Consider the following 22,435-nt stretch of genomic DNA (forward strand, 5'->3'; position numbering starts at 1 on the left):
CGACCTGTAACCTCCCCCAGCTGGGCAGCTGATATAGGTTTTAGCCCGTGCACGTCTGCTGGCATGGCAACACCAGCATGTTAATGGTGGACTTTAGCATAGCTGTGGAGGTACCACTACCGTGTTTTTGCTCGTCTTTCTTCTCCTGCCACATTCTGTTTTTTTCTTCCCACCTCTGACTTTGGAGTCCAGCTGCCTGCTTGCTTGCTTACTTACCACTGTTTTGTCTTCTTCTTTGTGATCAAAGAACCATTGCCCTTGTGTCTTTTCTTTCTGCTCATCTCTGTGTTTTTGTCTTTCTTCATCGGTCTCAGTCCTTATCTCTATTTCTGCATCTGTGTGCACCAACATTGGTAGAGGCTATCAGTAGTGCAACCAGTGAGTTGATGAGGCCCCTCAGCAGACTTCAGGGGCCACATCTCTTGCTTTGCTGGTTTGCTGGTACAAAAACACAGCCTGTCTTTTAGCGACACCTGGTGGATTAGAGAGGTTGTATCATGAATACGTGACTCTTGTAATAAAGAAGATAAATACATATGTCTAAATCCCTGTAAGTAGTTTGCAGGATATTCATTCTGCTTATGACAACGCAGAATAAAAGCTTATCCCCTGGTGGGAACAAACACAGCACAGATCAAACAAAAGAAATCAGGAATTAACTTTTATTTCAGAGGTAATCAAAGACAAGTGGAATGTAACGATTAAACACACCAGAGTTCATATCTGTGTGAATCTGGTTCCTGGGCCTTATGGTTGAGACGCCTGCTCTAAGCCTTTCTTAACCTAGATGCCATTAAATAAAAGTCTTATTTAATAGCATTGAGACCACACACTTATAATGAAACTCTTTGGTGAGGTCATAAATCAAGTAAGCAGCTGGGTCATTTCCTCACAGACTTCTATGCAATCACATTTTTGGAAGGACAGGCTGGCCATACAATGCAGGTTCAAGGCACTTGTGCATTAGCTTCACCTGGAAGCTACATGCAGGGTTTTTTTTTTTACATACAATATATATGTAAAATTCTATTAGCTCACAATATTTGCCAGCAAGTAGTCAGCACTACACAATTACACATTGTTAACAGTTTTTTTTTTTTTTTTTAAAAAAGGGTTAGGGTCTGACATTACAGCTTCATTTTTTTGACAAAGGTTTACAGGGCATTGTTTTAGGTGCACAGCAATAAGATAAATTATAAAAATAAAAGCAACTTTGCCAGCATGATGAGATCAGTCCCGCTCTTCTCTACGCCTATATTTGAGCCCGTGATCTCCCTCTGAGTCGTAGTTCTCGTAGCACGGCAGCGAGGGCCAGTCTGGCTCGTACGTCGTGGTGGTGTACACAAACACCTCCGTGATGCTCCCTGGTGACAGCATCTCCTCTCCTTCCGTCTTCCCCACCCACTCCTTCACTTCCAGCTGGACCACCGTCCGCTGGTACAACGTTGGGACGCTTTTAAAAGTGTCCAGGAATTTCAGCATCTGGTCATCCACTTTGTAGATCTCCCCATGCACTCGGTGACCCTGGCCAGGGATGTTGAGCAGAAAAGGGATGTTGTACTTGGTAGTGATCACTAACGGGTATTTCTGGATAGTGAACGCCAAGCCAAGGTACTCGGCCTTTCCATTGTTGTTGTCGAACATGCGGTAGTTGTTGGGCTGCCCCTTCTTCAGGATGCCGTACACAAAGACCCGAGTCATGAGGACAGAGGACCAAAGACACACCTGTGGTGTAAAGAGGGAGAAACACCTCTGTGAGCAGCAAGTATTACTGTCAAATATATTTATCCAATTTTAACTGTTACTCTGTATTATATCAGTCACTTATCCAGAGGTGGAAATTTGATCTAATTTAAAATGATCAGACCTTCAAAATAAAAGAAAATGAAAGTCAAATCTATGTAACACTTTATTTTAGTAGTTTGCTCTCCTTTTCCTCATTAATTAGGAAAACAATCAGCAGATTACCATTACATGCAAAGATTAAACATTACTATCACAAAATACGTCCTACAACACCTGCACACCTCTCCAGAAGAAAGGTGTGGAGGCTCTCAAACATCAGCACCCCCAACTGCGTCACTGATCTATGCTCTTGTGACACCTCCACACTCCCCTCTACCACTCACCAGCCCCTGCACTCCACACCACACTCGAGCTGTTACAAAATACCGTTACCGGAAGTGCAGTTTTAAAACACACACTGTGAAGTGACATGTTTTTCTGCTTGGGTCTCAGTCAGAAAACTATCGTAAAGAAGAGCAAACCAACCTTGAATGAGCAGTAAGTAGATATTCCTTTCTAAAAAATCCGCCACCGTGACAGTTTAAGGAAGTGCCAAGGATGCCGCAATCAGGGAAGCAATTTAAAGAATGGCGGAAACAATAGAGGGCGCTAAAGTGCCAAAGAAAAAAGGGCCTCGTGGGAAAGGAGGCAGAGAAAAGGCTTTTATACTATACTGAAATCCAAATGAAACAAATAAACCATTATACATTTAACGAAATGTATCATTAATTATCTTGGATTAAGTATCATTTATTATCTTAAGTGGAAGATAATTGATGGGTGGATTTTATTTAAAGACATATTTTATTATTTCACATTTAGTTTATTATTTTCATTGTTCTTGTGCTGCAGTGCATCATAAATTAATTTTGTTTGCCAAACTCACCCATCAAAGTCGGAAAAGGCATAAAAAAATATAAAATTATTTTGAAAGGGGATAAACACTGAACTGATTTGGAAAAAAGTGTTAAACAACTGTACATCATTATTTCAAATTAAATATTACAGATGAATCAACTGCTTGGTTCATACTGAGCTGTCTTAAAAACATTATACAAGTAACTCCCACTGCTACCTGAAGAAAAAACACACAGCTCAGATGTTTCTTTCTTCTTCTTTTTTTAAACTCCAGACTTCCAAAACTTATAGCAGACATCTGGTGTTTTGAATACAGTTGAATAAATATTAAGAAACAAACAATTGAATAATTTCTGGAGCAGGCTTGACATCACTCGTCAGGATATCCATGACCAGCATGAACAACATGCTGGTCCAGATGGTTCTGCTCCCAGTGAAAATGCTCTCACTTTCCTCCCTATGTATTACATTTTTTTTATGTTAGTTTTAATTGAAAACAAGCTGTTCTCAACAAAAAGTATGACCTGTCCACATCAGGAAATAAAGATGTGCAAATGATTCACTTCAATATATACTGAGAGCATTCCTATAAGGTTCACTAAAACTCTGAAATTAAACAATAATCTCAGCTTAACTGATTTGCTTGGGAACAAATACAAAACTAAAATAAACCAAACATGACCTGTTAGATATCACCTATCACCTGTGTTTAACCTTCACTGAGAGGCGAGGGTCAGGAAGGGGTACCATGGGCTCCGATCACCCGGTCAGCTGACAGAGGGTGAGGGAAGCTGTCTGTTATGCTAACAGGACCTGACAGCTATGAAAAAATGTAATTATTTTTGCAAACAGGCTCTCAATAAACCAGCCAGATATTCATTTTCATTCAGATTATGCCATTACATTTTTACCTTAGAAAAACAACTAAAAAATGCATTTGGTGACAGAGAAAAATCATCTTCCAAAACTTTACTCACAGTTTGAGGGCACTTTCGCAGTGGTGGAGGAAACAGCTGATGTGATTTTATTCCAAATGCATTCTGGGAAACCTGCCAACCCCATGTCCACTGGATCAATCCATTATCCAAAATCAGTCTGCCAGAGTAACCAGATAACTGTTGACAAGCTGCAATGATTGTTTATTTTATTTCATGGGGTGCACTGAAGCACAAGAACCAGGAAATAATAAATTAAATAGTGAAATAAATAGTTTTGTATAAAGACTTATACATTTTAAGTTTTTAAAACAATATTTTGAGGCAATTATTTAATTATATAATTATATATTTTCATTTTAATTAATCAAAAACACATTTACATAATTAATTGATTTATTTATACATTTATATATAATTAATGATTAATTGCCAATTTTAATTATTTAAAACATGTCAGATTAATTATTTACTGACATTTTCATATTATTTTGTTTTAGCATTCTTAAGACTCAGTTCTAGAAAACTGAGTGAAAGTTTAAAAAGTTTTATGAATGATAGTCAGTCAGTGGAGGTTTAGGTCAACTCAAATGCAATGAGCCGAAGGTACTCTTTCCATCTCTGTCCATATAAAACATGAATAATATTTTCAGGTTCATTTTAAAACATAACACATATTTCTGTGGGGCATAATGTGCTGAGAGGAAGAAACTTTGATCATTCATAAATGAAATACATTTGCAACCCACCAGGTAAAGTATTTTTTTTATGGTGCTGGTGTTATAGTCTGTATACAATTCATGTTTTCTGCTTCAGTATCTGTTACAACAACTGTTGTACTCCTGTATTTGGATTTCAGGAAACATGCATGCATGGATCATCTCTTCAAGTAAGACTTTTCTTAGGCAGCGTTCACTATTGTAAACCGCAGCCAATCAAATTGCAGGACATTGCCTCCTTGTGTGGGAAGAGGGAAGGGTGGATAAAAATGCTTTGCAGTCCCAGACATCTAGTCACCCTACAGCAATGAACAGCATATTGTTTAAAACCTGATTCATCTGAGCCCAATCTTGCATTCATAAAATAAAATATACATGGAAAATCAAAACAGATCTTATATATTAAACAATTTTTACATTTAAAACCAGGCAGGGAAAGGAACTTATATTAAAAGAATGCTGGATTTTTATGCCTTCCTTTTTAAATTTTTTTTTTATTGCAAATATATTACTTTGAATAAAAAACTGGGTTCATTCAAAGTGCAGAAGAGGTGGGGGGCCTCCAATCTGGCCCACTAGATGCTTTGGAATATATGAAGGACATAGATTTTGAACTGTTAAGTGTATTTTCACAGGTTTTATAGCTTTTCCTATGAATGTAGACCTCCCCCATTACCACTGTCCTTCATATTACACCACAGTAATTAAGTAATAGATAAACAGCTAAATCATTTTAAATGACATTTTTTTCCACTATTGACTAAAGAAATGTGTTTTTTACACCGGGTCAATGGTAAAAATGAATGAATTAATAAAACATTTCTGTGAATTAATGATTTCTTTTTTTTTTTTTAATTACAGGAGTGTCGGGGCAATGAGCTATGTCACACATTTATTCATTCATTCTGGCAAATTTATTTCATTTACTACCGCAACATGTAGAATATAGAAAAACTGAGGGATGCTGTTGAAATTGCACTATTTTTTCTTGTATTAATTTGTATATATATTGAATGTGTATATATTGAATATGTATTCAAACATCTTTACACTGACAGAAAGGGAAGTTTCACTGGTTTGGCATCTTTTATCTAAATAAACACCAAATATATGCTCTGTGCTTTTGAACTTATTCTTACTGACACAGCATTATTTTAGGAATTCTATACTGCATAACATACAATGTATTTTTTTAAAATGCTTTTCTTATTTGCTTTAATATATTGAAAATACACTTTACATGCAACTTTAACTGAAATTTTCACCAGTCGCTGCCTGGTTTTTCCATTTCAAAGCTCTTTGTCTGGAGCTGCACTGGATCCCAGTAAACAAATAAAAATGATTACTGTGGCTTTATGAGAGCAGCAGACACATCTCATAAAAATTAAGCTGAAGATGTCTCGGAGGAGAGGGAGGGATGGATGGAGGGAGATGATGTTTCCTCAGACAGGCTCTCTAAAAGACGTGCTTTCCTCATTGTGTCTCACTCCTCCGACTGCAGAGTCACCAGCGAGTACTTGCTGAGATGAACTGGGGCAAATAACTCAGCCCCGGAATAAATAAAGTGCAATCCATCTTTCCTTAAAAGACACTTGACATTCAGTCTAACAGCAAAACAGCCCCCAACTCAGCCCGGGCGAGCTGGAAGAATCTAATAAACTTTGTGCTTTGGCAGAATGAAGGGAATTGGTAACTGATGGAGCAATAGGAAATAATTTGTCTTTAAAAATATGTCTCGCCGTGTCTTGGCTTGTCTTTGTCTCCTTTTTTCTCTCAGCTCAAGAGAGTCCATTCTGGTGATATGAAACAAAATTATGGGGGGGAAAGCTCAGGTACAGTGGATGATATCAAAAAACTAATAAAGGGAGCCAGTAGAGGGAGGCAGGATGATATTAGAAGAAGTATTAGGAATGATATCTGATATTTCATGACAAATACAAACTGCTTAATTAATTTTCTGCTGTTTCACACCTTTTAACTTGTGTGTTTATGGTGAAATGTGATTTTTAATACAGATTTGCTGATGTAGAAATGTTTAATCTGGTTGATTGGAGGGACTGTGATGAATGAGGTCCAGACATTTGTTCTATTCGTTACCTATTGGATCACCTCATCCTCATACTCATCACCTTTCTTCTTAACCTAGCTTCAGCAGCTCTTTCTCATATCTTCATGGTTTGGCTCCTCAGCTTTATCCCTCTGTATGTGGTACAGCTTTGCATATCAAAATCAGTACCAGTATACTTCTTCTCCAGTCCTCAGGCATTCTCTCACTTTCCAAGACTGTGTTAAACAATCTGGTCTAAAAGTCCACTGTCCACCTCCTACACGTCTCCATACCTCCACAGGTATGCCACCAGGACCAACTGCTTTTCCAGTCTTTGAACTTTTCATAGCTGCCCTCAGCTCCTCCTTATAACCCCCTGAGCTGTTTGATTCACCATTGTTCCTCCATCCATCCCCTTCTCTTTCTCATTTTCTTCAGAGAGCATAACATAGAGCAATTATATTATTGTTGATAATAATAATAATAATAATAATAAGTAGTAGTATTGCAGAGCAATGTAACTGATGGGTCTAATTTAAATGTGCTAGCTGTGGACACACTTTTCCAGCTAATTAAATACTAAAAAAATAACAACAAATTATTATTATTCCTCGGCATTATAGCTGTAGTAGGTTATTTGATTGTTCACAATTGTAACGATTGCGCAGGCTCGGAATCTGCGCTGGCGCTGATTTGTTGATGACGGAAGATGACGAAAGCACGTCCGCAGCCTAGCAGCAGAAAAGACGGCGTAAACAAAGCAGACCGCTAGGAATCGGCTAACGCTAAGTAGCGAATATTTCAGTAGTAAAATACTCAGTATTTATGCGCTTGGTTACAAACGACCACATTTTATTGGCGAGTAGGGCTCAGATGTAAGTGGTAAACGACTCACGTATTTGCTTACACTACAAACTAAACGATACTACAAATACCGTTATTGCTAACTACATTAGCTTTAGCTAGCCTCGTTTAACGGGATGTTCAGCTTCTGGAAAATAATGTTTTCCAGGCTAATATTTATTGAAAACACATGGTAACGACTAAATTATTCACCGACGTAAGTTGGGTGAGGCATTTAAAAGCTGCTAAACGTTTACACTTTGATGGGTTAGTTCGCCATGTAGCTAGTTTAGGTTAAGAGTCGATGAGCTGGCTGAACAGGGCTGGATAGTGGAGTGTCGCTGCCCACCTGGACCACCACTCAGTCATTCGGACCCGGACTGCGATGTTTAGCCTGATGGCGAATTGTTGCAACTGGCTAAAACGCTGGCAGGAGCCTGCAAGGTAAGTTAGGTCGCGATATGATGCCCCAAAATCAGTGCTCCACACTCCGAAATCACGCACAGCTTCAACCTGTTGAGGTGCTTCGAAAAGTGGAGCTGCTTGTTTGTATACATTCAGTTCATTTTTCAGTGAAGCAGTAAAGGAGATACTATCACCGACACATCACACCCCATAAACCTTTTAATAAAGCCGAGACAGTTCTGTATTTGCAGTTTTGTTAGTTTATGACATAATCCATTAAAGTTAGCTTCAAAAAAAAAATCCCCTTAAGCTTTTTATTTCTTGCAGCAGAAATGGCCTTTTTTTTTTTAAGGCCATTAGATCTTTTATCTTGTGATACTGAAGATGCAGTTTTTCTTCTAATAAATAAGTAACATAAAACAACTTTTAAAGTTAAAATAAACCAAAGAATTTATACAGTGTGGATTTCAGCCTTTGTTTTATAGTGTTATAGCATTTCTACCTAAGTTTAACATATTTATTTTTTCTATCAACGTGTTATCAGAAGATCACACCACATCATTTATTTTATTACCATGTCACATTTTTGTTTTATTATTGTTTTTTAAGTAGTTCCTCATATTTAACCTCCTAAGACCCGAACTCTCATGGCATGCATTTAGAAATTTTCTTTGATATTTGGGCTGATTGGGACCTGATGAATTTAAAAACAAAGAATTAGCAGATTTTTTTTTATTTTTTTTTAACCTAATTTTTGTTTCTGAGAAAAATGAGATCCACATTTGAGGACATTCGTTTTAAACTTTGATAGAACAGTGGCAGTATAACGTCCTCGTCTATTGATATCAGGCCCTTGTAGAGAAAAATTAAGTATTTTGGTCTAGACAACCCAAAATGTGATGTCCACATATGTGTACGCCAGGTCCTAGGAGGTTAAAGTAATGTGTGCTTTTTTTAATTGTGTTTTGTGTTTATACATGCGTGGGCACACAAAATATGTGTGTGTATGTATGTATGTATGTATGTATGTATGTATGTAGAATAGAATAATCCTTTAATTGTCCCACAAGGGGAAATTTGGTTGTAACAGCAGCCAAAAAGACACATATACAAACAAACAGTACACAGGACATGGAACAGAAACATACACAATTTTTTACATATGTACATCAAGGACAGTGGTTACTATATACAGAGAGTACTGTACAGTTATTAAATTAAATAAAAATAACTACAGATAAGAAGCAAAGCAGGTTGTAGTGCGAATCGTGTGTGTGTGTGTGTATATATATATTTATTTATTTATTTATTAGGGGTGCAACGATACTCGATATTGAACCGTTCGATACAGTGCTTTCGGTTCGGTACGCATATGTATCGAACAATACAAAATTTTTAATTTATTTTATCAACTTTTCTTCTGACGATGCTGTCTGTGTTGAGAGCCTAGGCTGCACTGTCGAGCGCAGATCCACTGAGTGCAGCGCAAGCTAGCAAGACAGAAGCTAAGCTCGTTGCAACATGGCAAATTGAACCTCCCCCACCCTCATTCGGATCTGGCCTTTGGAACTATTTTGGTTTTCATGTGAAGTATGACCCTGAAGGTAAGCGCGTCATGGACTAAAGTAAAACAGTATGTCGGATGTGCCACGCAATGCTCAATTACATTGGTGGGAACTAGTGTGTTAGCGCAGTTTGCTCGTTAACGTGTTGGCCGTCCAGCCCCACGCACTGGGTGATCCGCGGTAGCTCGTTAACAGAGATTTGCAGTGTTGTGGCGTTAACGTCATTTCAGATTAACGCTGACAGCACTAGTGGGAACAAAATGATCCCTTTGTTGTTTCAGCAACATTAGATTTAAAAACTGTATGTTTGAGTTAAAATATATATTTATAATTTTAATAAATGACAAATTAAAAAAGCATGAAAATTTTTTTTGTATTGAAAAAATATTGAACCGAACTGTGAATTTTGTGTATCGTTGCACCCCTAATAAATACACACACACACACACACACACACACACACACACACACACACACACACACACACACACACACAATGTGTGTGTGTATATATATTTAAAAGTCATTAGATTTATTAAAATTAAATTTCAACCAATTTGATTATTACATTATTTTATTGACATATAGTTTTTTGTTATTTTAAGTAATTTTTCATATTAAAAAACAAATCTTTGCTTGTATAATTTGCATTTGCCTTTTATTATTTACATTATATTAGACTGACTACACATGTGTTATTGCATTTGTGTTAGTGCTGCTCATGTTGTTAATGGGGCACAAAGATTTAATCTTTAGATCATTACATTTGTTGGGTTGTTGTTGTGCACTGATTGACTTTGTGGATTGGACCATTGGCTGAACAAAAAAAACAGAAATAAACTCAAGATTCCTTTTTAGTGCTATAGAAATTGTGGTGGACGGTTTTAATTTAAAATTCTAATTTATAATTTTATAGATTAATAAAGAGAGATATTTTAATTTTAACCTACATTTATTCTTAGATTTAAGATTATTTAATCTTCTTAATTTAATCTTAGAAATTATTATTATAAAATTTTTTTAATTAAATGGGATTGGCTGGTTGAGAGTAAGATGTCTTTTCCAAGAGACCTGCGTACAAATGATACATGTTCACAAATTAACAAAACATTTGTATTTCCAGATATCCAAATAAAACCTTTTAAAGATATACCAGTGGAATCAGATATTTTAATCTTGTTGTTGTTGTTGTTGTTGTTTTTTTTTTTTTTAAATTATATCTATTATGTTGTATTGCTCATTCAATTTGGAGACAGAAAAGTATTTAAATCCAGTTCTTCCAGTTTGAGTGTGAAGAAGCATCACATCTAGTGTTAAATACCTGTGACCTGTGACTGGTAAGTACTGTGGCTGTAACAAGGCAGCAGAGGTAACCAGGCAATATGTGCTGTAGAGCAGCGGTCCCCAACCCCCGGGCCACGGACCAGTACCGGACCGTGAGTCGTTTGGTACCGGGCCGCGAGAGTTGAGGCTCGGGTGTGAAATGTATAGTTTTTAGGGTTTTTATCGGTTTTCAGCGTTATTTTGTTATGGTTTTTATCGTTAACTCGGTTTTCCTGGGTCTTTTCACGTGTGTTATGAATAAATCTTCTTTTTTTCGGTACCGGTATTAGTTTTATTTTGTTGTATTTATCTGCGACACCTTAAAGGCCGGTCCGTGAAAATATTGTCGGGCATAAACCGGTCCGTGGCCCAAAAAAGGTTGGGGACCGCTGCATGTAAATAAACACTGTACAATGCGGCTCTCTCTGTTAGTTATGAAGCAGTATCATACGTTTTTCCATACAAGATGATAAGAGGGGAAAAAATCAAGAGGTTTCAACATGATTGTAAAAGCAAGTATATAAACAATGTCACCTTAATAAAGAGAAGACAGAAATGTGTTTTGTACAGTGATCTGATGGCTAGTGAAAGAGATTTGTTCTGTGCTGTTTAGACTTTAGACTACTTCAGACCCACAGTACAAAGCAGCAAGACCAGCAAAATGTAATTGACAGTGCTTAACTCATGTGGTACGTGGGAAGGATCTCATCCTTTGGACTTAATCAGAAATCCTCACCTAATCCCGCAGCCAGGTGGTTCAGCAGGGCTCTTCAGTTTGACCTGTCACCATGAGGTGTTCACAGCAGCCAGGACTGATGGCTGTGGGTTAGGGCACAGCAGGTAGACAGTGCCTCACCCTTTGTTTTTGCTTTTGGGAGGTTTATACCGAGAGCCTACCCTAATGAAGGCCGGTTGGCTCCAGAAGACGGTTAGATGGATAGTGCGGTTGATGTATTTTCGGCGAAAGTGTCAAAGTTAAGTATGCAGCTAGGAAATGAAGAACAGGTCCTGTGTAAGTCTACAATTGAGCTTTATTATCATGTCAGCTTGCTCCGTTTCAGTGTGTGTTTCCTCAGTTTAATATTTTGGTCTGTTTCTTCCCACTTATTTATTTATTTATGTTGGGAGCTTTGATGTAAGCCTCAAGATTTGGGTTATGATTACAGCGTAAGCGTCCAGTGTAAGTGAAGTGCCGCGTCTCTCATTGTTTTCCTTCCTTCAGTTGAAGCTAAGTGTCGTCACAGTGTGATTATGACCCTTTTTAAGCAAGTGTAGCTAATTTTGGTGCAAATCTTGCATTGCTTTCAGAAAAGTTTTTTATGCTTGCATATGAAAATTTTCCACCAAGACTGTCAGAGCTCCAGATTAGCCTCCCAGCTGGCCACCCAGGTGTGCGCATAGCTGCACAGCTGCACAGATGACCGATTGTGCATCTGTTTCTTTGTTTGCCAGTGTTCATTTAAGGCATGTTTTTTAAATATTCACAATGGCCACTGCTGCTGACTGCAGCTCTCTAATGGAAATAAAGAGGATTAAAAAACAAGATCGTGATCATTTTATTCTGCTGTTAATTTGAAGTATGCAAATTTACAAGTTCTACAGTCGACCAGGTGTTAATAAAACAATTACAGGTATTAATTGGAGTCAATCCGCAGCAATGTTGTCATGCGTTATTTGTGTCAGTTCACAATGTGACTGTTGTTGACTCACTGTCTGATTGCGTTCAGATTATAAAGTGGCTTATCTGTGGCCCCAATTGAGTCATGAGAGCTAATGCCATACAGCCTCTTTTGCTCACAGACTCCATCCAGGCTCTGTGCAATGTGGTAGACCCGTTTGTGTGCACCTATATTTATGTTTTCCCGTTTCCTATCTTATAGGAAGGTGACTCTGGTGATGGTGGGATTGGATAATGCAGGGAAGACTGCCACGGTGCGGGGAATTCAGGGAGGTGAGAATCCAGTTTGCAGAATCATGTTTTATTGACCTCCTTGCGGATGCGTGACCTCTGTCTGCTCGTGTTTTCAGACAATCCGCGGGACGTTGCTCCCACAGTGGGCTTTTCCAAAGTCGACCTGAAGCAGGGCAAGTTCGAAGTGACCATCTTTGACCTGGGGGGCGGGAAAAGAATCCGGGGAATCTGGAAAAATTACTACTCGGAATCACACGGTGTGGTGTTTGTGGTCGATTCCAGCGATGTCCAGCGGATCCAGGAGACGCGGGAGACCATGGCTGAGGTCCTTCAGCACCCACGCATCGCTGGCAAGCCTGTGCTAGTGTGAGTTCTCTGAATAAATAACATTATTAGCTTTTGAGTAGAATTTACTTTGAGATTGCCTGTGCACATGAGGGAAAACAGAATGACCAGCAAAGTGCAGAGGGTAAGCTGAAATAGATGGAGATAATAGAGAAATTGCCCAGATTTGAAGCCTCAGCCCTCGCTTCAATTTTGTTGAATGCGGGGTGCACTGCAGGTTGATTCCTGCAGGCATCTGTTTAATCAGTAATCAGGACACAACATGCCGGCTGCACAGATGAGAGTTAAGTGTGTTTCCAGGTATGCAGAGTGCTTTAATGAGCAAGTCACAATCAGAACAGATTTCCATAAGATTTCCAGACATTGTAATTATGCACCTTGCAAAAAATTTAGTCTGATAAGTGTCCTTGGAACTACCTTACCTTTCTCTTTAATGACTGGGTGAGTTGGATTGCCTCAGGAAATGTAGTGAAAATATTAAGCTGTTTATATACCAGCCAATGGCCCATTCAGAGGGAGGTTAACCGAGGTTTGTTCGCAGCCACAATTTATGGGTATTCCTTAAATGCATCACACTGTGTGAATTAGCAAGTTGCTAATTGGCAAGTTACAGAATTACCTGTGTATAAACGAGAATACACTCTGTCTGTGTGTGTCTAGAGTTTTGGAGGACTGTTCATCCAAACAACATGATTTAGGCCTTTTGCTGGAAATCAAAGACAAAATTATATAACGTGGATTAAAAAAAACACAGACTATAGCGAGTCATCCATCTACCTTTGTGAGAGTTTCAGACCATCAGATTTTGAAAAAATGGGAACTTTTTACTGAGCTCTCTATTATTTTTTTTTCTCTGTCCTCTTGTTGGTTAAACTTTTCTTGCACACAGAGTGGAGCAGGTAGCACTACGCCTTGGTACTTGCAGGCGAAATTTGAGAAGACATCAAACTTGGCACTGCACTTATTTGGGTCCCCAGCTTACTGATGGACTGTTATGGAGCTAGGTGGAAACAAAACTAATGGACGGTGGAATGAACAGAGATCTGTTGATGGCTGTAACCAACACGTCTTGTTTTTTCCTTTCTGTTTTCAGACTTGCAAACAAACAAGACCAGGAGGGAGCACTGGCTGAAGCTGACATCATTGAGAACCTGTCCTTAGAGAAGCTTGTTAATGAGAACAAGTGTCTCTGTCAGATTGTAAGTGTTTGTGAACTGAATGGATAGACAGAAAGTATGGCTTTGAGTTTTTTTAAAACAGTGAAGATGACCTGTTAATCTAGTGGGTGCAAAGCTACATTTGCATCGGTTAAAAGTTTGTGCTGTTTTGGAGGTGATGTTAATGTTTTAACCTCAACGTACATTTCTTCTACAGGAACCATGCTCAGCCGTTTTAGGCTATGGGAAAAAGGTTGACAAGTCCATCAAGAAGGGCCTGAACTGGCTGCTCAGCAACATTGCCAAAGACTATGAAGCCATCACCGAGCGAGTGCAGAAGGACACGGCTGAGCAGCGCGCTCTGGAGGAGCAAGACAAGAAAGAGAGGGCAGAGAGAGTACGGCGGATACGAGAGGAGAGGTGAGGACGCAGCAGAAGCCAGTGTGGCAAACAAAATGTGGAAGAGGTTAAACTATAAAGTGGAAGTCTAAGACAGAAATATTTTGAAGCATAACAGGAGGAAGGAGATGGTCAGAAATGTTGAGTAAAGCTCTGCGAGCAGTGGAAATGTTAAAAGGCCAAAGGTTTCAAAAGTGTCTGCAAAGAGATATTTATCCCTAAATAAATTATTGCCTCTATTAGAAAAGGGCAAGCTTGCCGTCAGTGACTGAAATACGAGCTAGAACAAATGCACATTTTAATCAAATGTGACCTTAGATCAATTTTTTATAAATGTGACACCGCTACCAAGGAGGAGCATATCATTAAGCAGAAAGGTTAACATCTTATCTGTCCGCAGAGAGCGACAGGAGCGGGAGGAGGCAGAGCGAGAGGGAAGGCCCATCCAAGAAGATGAGCCCGATGATGAGTACATTCAGAGCCCCTTCCAGCCAATAGAGAGCATGATTTCTGAAGTGAGTTGTGTGTACACTCTGGGGCTGATAGTTTATTACTCTGGTTTATGTTGTTGAGACTCTAAAGTTAGAGTGCTTCAGAGAGCCCTTTACTCTCATGTTTTCTTCAGAACGAGGATAAAGAAAAGGAAAGGAAGAGGCAAAGAGAGCTGCAGGAGGGAAGGTGTAACAGCCCCAGGGCAGCCACTGATCAAGAGGAAGAGGAGGAGGAGGAGGAGGAGGAGCAGGGCGACATGAGACAAACACCAGAGAACAACACTCCAGGTGAGTTTCAGGACGCCCGGATCTCCCAAGCTCGGAAATTGAGAGTTGTTAGAACAAATTCAGTCGAAAGTTTCAGTTGAGGAAAAGTTGATTGGATGAAATGTCTTTAGTTAAGTCTTCTGGCAAAGAATTCGAAAGTCTTCTAAAAGTAAGCCGAGTGCGAAACAGTTTTTATGAATACAAAAATGATCTGCCTGATGTGCAGGGCAGAGGGGGTGTTTGAAGAGCTTTCGCTGGCAGTGTTGTTGTTCAGCTTTGCAACGAGTGAGCGTGTTTTCACTTTGAAAGTGAACTATTGAACAAGATGTTTTAAAATTTAAGAGAGAGATGCAGTCAAATTAAGCCATCTTTTTGATAATCATCTTCTTATTATGATCTAAGCTCAGAGTGCTCATAGATAAAAGGCGATTTAACTTTAAGTAGATGCATTAGAGGATGAAATGATGGCTTTGGGTATTAATTTAAACTTGCTTAGGCCCACTGTTGAAAGCTGAAAGCTGTTATAGTTAAGCTCGTGTTGAACATCTGGATACTCCACTTGCAACACATCTCTGTTCATTCAGCCACGACAGGTGAGCAGAGCAAGAAGAAGACGAGCAAGCTGCACCTGAAGAGGAAGCACAGGGTGGACCCGCTGAGGATAGAGGACGGACCAACGGAGAGCCTCACCCCTCCTCCGCCTCCAGGTCAGTCTGTACTTCATCACATTGAGCTGCTGTTACATGCAGCTTCTCCACTGCTACCCCTCACCCTGTTGTGCAAAAGTGGCTGATTGTACTAATTGGCTCAGTGAGGAAAAACGTCTGTTATGTTTCACTTCCTATTCAAGACTTTTATTGTGAAGGAACTACAGAAAATGCGATATGTTTGATGGATTTGGCAGAACTTATTTTACCCATTAGCCGTACAAGGCTGGTGGGGTATTGTATTCACACTGCCATGTGGGCAGGCAGTGTGGACACCCACGTTAACTCGAGAACAATCTGACATAGGATTTTCAAATTCATACCATAAGTTTGTCCACAGTCAATAAAAATTATTTTGCACAATAAAATATGGACACTGTGACACCGACACTAACCCAAAAACAAACAAACAAAAAAACAAAAAAACGTCCAACAACATAATTTATTTTACTCGGCAATGTGATGGAAAAAGACTTCCAACACACAATTACAGGCACGTAATAGATGTGAATTGAGCTTAGCATGAGTCCTGGACAAACCCTCAAATATGTTCCTATATATATGAGATGTCAGAATTTTACTGCAATTCAAGAAATGGTTAATAATACAAAAATAATTACAGGCAAAGACATAGGACAAGACCTAAACGAGGGCAATGGGAGCCCCGTCAATAACAAACCAAAGCGGAAGAAGGCCTTGATTCGACCAAGACTGACAACAGGACCTGCTGGTTACTCCCAAATGAAATCATTATTAATAAACAAAACTGCAGACATCAGCAGCATGCATATAAAGCCTGTTGCTTTATATTTAAGAGGTATTATAGGAAGATATTTAATACATTTTGATAGGCTGCTTTATAGCTCTAGATCACACAAATACATTGTGGTCCTGTGAGTTTTTGTTGTTTGTGTGCAACATTCGATCTTCTTAAGGAGTGAGATAATCCGCTAGTTATGGCTTTCCTTTTCAGGATCCTCCACTGTTCTCCTCATCCCTCTCTTCTTTATTTTGTTTCTTTAGTGGGATGGGCCACGCCCAAAGTCTCTAGGCTGCCGAAACTAGAGCCACTCGGGGACACGGGACATTCTGGTAAAGCTGTTTGTGCCGTCAGTGTTAACCGCTGTTTACGTGCATGCATTAACCACCCACCATCGGCAGTTTGTCACTAACTTGGTCTTACTCATTCATTAACTGCAGCACCTGATCAGTGTTTCCTCTACACAGTAGTGATTAAAGCTACATGGAAATAGTAGTCTTGCATGTGTTTTCCTTTTTCTTTTTTTTCTTTTAAAGGAGGAAGCCTGGTGTTTGTCTCACAGTGTTGGCGGTAGATTTCTAAGTTGCAGTGGAAACCCTGAACTCTGCCTTGAGACGTGCGCTGACTGTTAATTAGCATCTCAACCCCACGTTGCTGTCTTTATTTTTCTCTCCCTCCTGCATCTCTCCAGGCATGTGTTTGCATGTGTGTGTGTGGATCTTTCACGGGTGCAGACATATAAAATCAACTCAAAGACTTGTCTGTGTATTCATCTGTATTCATTTTCCTCCAGTCTGTGCAGCATCTTTCACGGTTGCTTCCATTGAGTGCTTACTTTTTTAAAAATAAATTTGTATTTCAGGTCTCCGTGGACGTTGCGTACTAACACAACCAAACCTTTTCTCCTTCCCTCCACAGAGTTTTACAAGAAACCTCTCCCGCCGGTCGCCAACAGGCCGAGGCCTAACGGCGATGCTCACGACATCATTTCTTAAACCCTCTTTTAGCGATTGAGGTTGATCAATCACAACTGTATTCTCCTTTCCTTTTTGTCTCAAGAGAGCGGTCTGTAGACAACCAAGCAAATAAAAGCTTGACTGCTGTGGATGCCGGAGCCGGGGACTTCTGAAAGGGCGATGGACACTAAACAGAGTGGCGACAGGAAGTCCTGCTCAGAAGCTGTAATTTGACCTCACAAATTCATTGTGAAACCCACCTGAACTGTGCATCAGACTCTGTCTTCACAAGCAAAAGCACAACTTGGTGTTGAACTCTCTCCAGCTCGTAGACTTTATATCCTTCTATTAATATCAGTGTTAGTTCGGACTTCTGTGTCAAACTCTGATGCTTTTAATCGACAGCAATGTAAATATACCCTTTAAATATGTCTGAATAATTTATTTGTATACATGCCACATCATTTATTTTTGCACTTCTGGGTTTTTAGTGTAAAACACCATGTGGCTCAGGCACCTGAGTAATGATTTAAAAAGGAAAAAAGAAAAAAAGGTATCGGTCTTAAGTGGCTTATTACAGCTGAGTGCTTTAAATTTGACCTTTTGTGAAGTCGGAAACATTTCCCCCCTTTTTTTTTTTTTACAGCACTGATGTGTAAAGAGGGCGAGTCACAGCTGGCAAGTGGATTTTGTGGAAGTCACTTTTTTTTAAGAATTTTGTGTTGACTTTTGATGTAAAACATAAAGAAAAGGAAAACACTAATTTAAAAACTCTTTAATTGTATACGTTTATAAAGAAACTTTTTATCTACTGTTTTAAAACACGAACATTTACATGTCTACAGAGCTTTTAACACATTCTGCTGTTTACACTGTCCGTTTTTTTTTTTTTTTTTTTTTTGTTGTTGTTTTTTTTTTAAGTGATATTTCTCTCAAGACAGACTCGCTGCCTTTTCAGGTGGCCCTCGAGGTGTGAGCTGGTGCTGTTGCGGCTGTTGCGGCGCGGCTGTCTGCTGCGCCCATTTTTGCTTTGGAAAAAAAAAAAATACTAAAATTGCATCTCGACGAGCATAATCACAAATCTGAAGCTTGGAACACTCCACTGCCCCAGTTAAGTTTGTTTTGTGTGCTGGAGGAGTTTGCAGTCAGGATGATAAGGGAAGAAGAACATACTTCTACAGCAGCACCTGGAACAGCCAGTATTGGGTCAGAACACATGAGAATATGTGCACCAGAAGTAATAAAAGAAGTATCACTTTAAAAAAAAATCCCTGCAATGTTGTATTTCAGATCTGTAGTACCATGCTCACTCTCTTTTAATGTGCTAGATGTTTTAAAAAAATAAAGATATTTTTTCTATCCAGATTGAATTTTATAATGGCAAAATAAAAGATGTTTTAAATATATTACTGAGTGACTGCAGTATTTCTCCATCATAAGTATTTGCACTTGTAGTCAGGGAAATGTGTTGCCTGTTGCTGTGGAGTGTTTGTTGTTTTATTTTTAGCTTAACATTAACAGCAGTGCATTTGACATCCAGCTCCTGCTTAGCATAAACTTCTGTCTCTCAGGCAATGCCGATAATGGCTATTAGTGCCATTTTGCAGTCAGGTTTTCACTCGTGAGGCTTGTATTTAAAGCTTCACTGTATAATACTCTGGTCTATCTGCTGTGTAGCCCTCAAACTGCCGCAATAAATAAAGAACTACAAATAAGCAAAAGATCTAGTTAGAAATAAAACTTAGATCGTCCTGTCTGATGGTACTTAATGGTACTTGATATTTAATCTAAGTTCATCATCTGATCACACTTTGATTGACACGTCTCTAAGAACACCCTCAGACGTCTGAGGATATAACTATGGAAACATAATTATAGTATTTCATATATATATATATGTGTGTGTGTTTGTATATGTTACATGAATAATGAACTCATTGGCCACTTAGGTATTATGAGGCATTAGGCACAGAACAAAGGGATGGACATGGTTAGCAACAATACTTCTGTGGGCTGTGGTGTTTAAATGTTACTTGCTTTGTACCAGGGGGCACAGATTGCAAAGAAAATGTCCCTCACATCATTACACCACCAGCATGTTGTTTACGCACCATCTGAATATGGCAGCAACTCAACCAACTCTTCAGAATTCTTGAGACTCTCCTTGTCTTCCATTGTTCAATTTTTTTAAACCCCTCAAAACTTCAGCCTCAGTTTCTTTCTTTCTTTTTTTTTACAGGAGTGGCGCCAAGTGTGGACTTCTGCATTCAGAGATGCTCTTCTGTATACCTTGGATGAGGTGGATCTTGTTGTTTTTTGTTTTTTTTTTGTTTTTTTTTAGTAACTGTCAGTTTGAAGCGTTCTCGCCATTTTCCTCTGACCTCTTTCATAGACATTTTCTGTATATTTTCTCTTTTTCGCACCATTCTCTCTCGAGTATGGAAGCTTGTTTCCACCACTGAAAAGGATTTTTTTTGCCATCCATCCAGTCTAAATTTCACCAACTCAAACTTCCCCCCAAAAAGTGAAATTTCAAGTTAGTGAGCTGAATTTTTTTTCTCTTTATTAGCTAGATAGTGAAGAGCATGCAGGAAAGCAGGGAGAGAGAGTGGGGAAAGACATGCCTCAAAGGAACCCGGGCTGCTGTATTTAAGCTTACAGCTTATGATTTCCCTGTGAGCTAGACTGCTGCCAAGTAAGTTGAAATTTTGACTTATCGATGGAAAAAAGTTTTTTTTTCTGCAGCGGAAACAAGTAAATCCTACAGATGGTTGTTGTGTAATCACATAATCGATGTCCGCATGCCTAAATGGACTGAGCTGTTGCCATGTGATTGTCTCATTAGATACTGTGATAGTGGGCAGTTAAACAGGTGTACCTACAGGAGTCGTTGTTCTACTTGTGGTTTCTACTTTTCTATTAAAGCAACAAGTGAAAAACAGTGTTTTAAAAGAGATATCACAGGAACAACTGGGCGTGACTGATAGCAAACTGCTGTGGTTTTAGTACACCTACATGGTCTAAAACACGAACAACGCTCGTACTGAAGAGTTGCTGTTCTGTGGCTTTTATACTGATATCTCCATCATGGAGCAGTGACAGATAAACAGAAGTGAAACAATGTTTTGAATGAGCAGGTCCATTAAACAGCTCTTTGCAGAGAGCAAAAGACAAAAATAATTTGAAGGGAGAGATGAAAACAAGTAAGTACAATGTTGAGACATTTGATAAATTGGCTCCTTTGTTTGACAAAACACTGTAAGATTCATGTGTTTGGGCTTCGAGAGCAAACTAAACTGAATGAACCCACCGCAGCTCTAAAACACACAGAGCCTGGAAGCAGCGTCTCTTCTCATTCCCATCTCGTGGTGCAGTAGTGATCTGTCACTAATACAAATTAAACTCCCCACAGGCGAAATGTATTCCAATGTGGAATTAGCCTGTATAGTAAAAGAGCTAAAATGGAACGTGGGGTGTGGGGGGAGGCCCCTCACACCTGCGATGAAATGATGGATAACACTTAACCTTAAACTACAGCAAATCTTTAAAGCATGGTAGGCAATTTAAGCCCCTTGCTGACAAAGTAATTACACATTTGCTAAAGTACTGATGAGAGTGGGCTGGCCTCATCTTCTGTATTACTTCTTTTTCCAGAAACAGGAGGTAGAGATGTATTTGCCAGGATTTTTAAAGACTAAAAGGGGAGAATGAAAACTTGAGAGAGACTCGATAATGTTTCTTAAACACATCCAGCATGTGACAATTCAGAAATGAGCTTCAGTCTCTCTAAAAATAGTTGTTTTTCGCGTGCTCTGTATCCTCATTCAGGTCTTGTCAAACATCTGCTCGCAGCATCTACAGCCTGTGTCTCCTGCAAGCTGAACATTGAAATGATGTGCTGTCTCATTACTGCTCTGCCTGTTGTCGATGTGCAGGCAGGCTTCATTTAAGTGAAGGATTTCGCAGTGCCGGAGCTGAAATCGGTGTGATGATGCTGTGTCCTGCAGAAGGAGGACAGCAGATGCACTGGTGCCCTTAAGCAGGCGCTTTTAACCATCAATCCCCTCCCTCATTATGCTTGCATCCTTTGATATCATCAATCTTTGACGTCCATCTCATCCCAGGAGTGGTTTTCTGATGAAGTGTTGTAATTTACTTCCCTTACCCCACTCAAAAATCCGCGTCTGTGCATCTGTTTTAGTTAGTGATTTTCTGATGACCGCAAATGCCTTTAAGCACATCCCAGACAGTGAGGAGAGGGTTAGCACTCCCTTTATTTAGTTTTTACAATGGTTCAGATCACAAAAAAGAGGGTTCCTTGTTGGAAAAACTGCAGAATTATGATATGAGGTTGTGTTGCATTTTGGTCTATTTTGTCAGTCAAGAAACTGGTCTCTGTTCCTCTTCAACAATAGATGTCTCTGTGTATTGTTGTGCAAATGCAGTTTGGTATCACAAAACACTCAGCTATCAAGTTCTGTTGTGTCTGTGCTGGAAATGCTTCAGTGTGATATCAAGTTAAGGTAAGTAATCGGAAAACGCTGCAGTGCTGTGGCTCTCTCTTTTGAAGCAGCGTGCTCATCACTGCCATCATTACACATATGGGGAACAAATTAAGGTTTAAATTGGGATAAATGGGTTTTAACCCAGAAAAATCAAAATGGATTCACAATCTTCACAATAACAACTGAAGAATTTGCAGACAACTTGCAGAAATGGTAAGTAAAAGACCTTGGAAGCACGAGCAGGAGGTGGTTAGTGGATAATTTACATTTTATTCACTTTAGAACTCAACCTGATGTTAAATGATGATGTTGCTTCAGTTAAACTCTTTAAAGAGTGTGTTAAATAATCTCTAAAGCTAAGGGAGCATCGGTGAAATAGAGTTTAGCTGAAGGTCAGATTTGGTGTCATGTTGCTGACATTGTTAAATGAGCTTTTTCTCTGCTTGTGGTAATCTA

At 39.2% G+C, this 22,435-nt stretch overlaps 2 protein-coding genes across 12 annotated transcripts; one reads left to right on the forward strand and one right to left on the reverse strand.

Moving 5' to 3' along the window:
• Positions 1-648: 648 nt before the first annotated feature.
• Positions 649-2,331, reverse strand: LOC148096240 (gamma-glutamylaminecyclotransferase B-like). Its single transcript, XM_087836239.1, has 2 exons — positions 2,272-2,331; positions 649-1,725 (listed from the first exon to the last, which is right to left on the reverse strand). Exon 2 carries the CDS (start codon positions 1,699-1,701, stop codon positions 1,231-1,233), a length of 471 nt encoding a protein of 156 aa, XP_087692365.1. The 5' UTR covers positions 1,702-1,725; positions 2,272-2,331; the 3' UTR covers positions 649-1,230.
• A 4,730-nt stretch (positions 2,332-7,061) lies between these two features.
• On the forward strand, positions 7,062-18,860 carry arl13b (ARF like GTPase 13B). Of its 11 annotated transcripts, none has more exons than XR_015717201.1 (11): positions 7,062-7,631; positions 12,361-12,431; positions 12,509-12,758; positions 13,831-13,936; positions 14,112-14,314; positions 14,694-14,808; positions 14,919-15,072; positions 15,636-15,758; positions 16,381-16,575; positions 16,782-17,209; positions 17,437-17,508. XR_015717201.1 is itself a non-coding variant. In XM_006792781.3 (11 exons), exons 1-11 carry the CDS (start codon positions 7,573-7,575, stop codon positions 17,090-17,092), a joined length of 1,383 nt encoding a protein of 460 aa, XP_006792844.1. In that variant the 5' UTR covers positions 7,062-7,572; the 3' UTR covers positions 17,093-18,860. The 11 variants fall into 11 exon arrangements, 10 of the variants coding, with proteins under 10 accessions (XP_006792844.1, XP_006792843.1, XP_006792845.1 ...); XM_006792781.3 differs by having other exon boundaries at positions 16,782-16,850; positions 17,055-18,860; XM_006792780.3 differs by having other exon boundaries at positions 16,782-16,850; positions 17,437-18,860.
• The last annotated feature ends 3,575 nt before the right edge of the window (positions 18,861-22,435 follow it).

The sequence above is a fragment of the Neolamprologus brichardi genome, chromosome 23 (assembly GCF_056152115.1).
Source record: "Neolamprologus brichardi isolate AB-2024 chromosome 23, ASM5615211v1, whole genome shotgun sequence".
Taxonomy (NCBI): Eukaryota; Metazoa; Chordata; class Actinopteri; order Cichliformes; family Cichlidae; genus Neolamprologus; species Neolamprologus brichardi.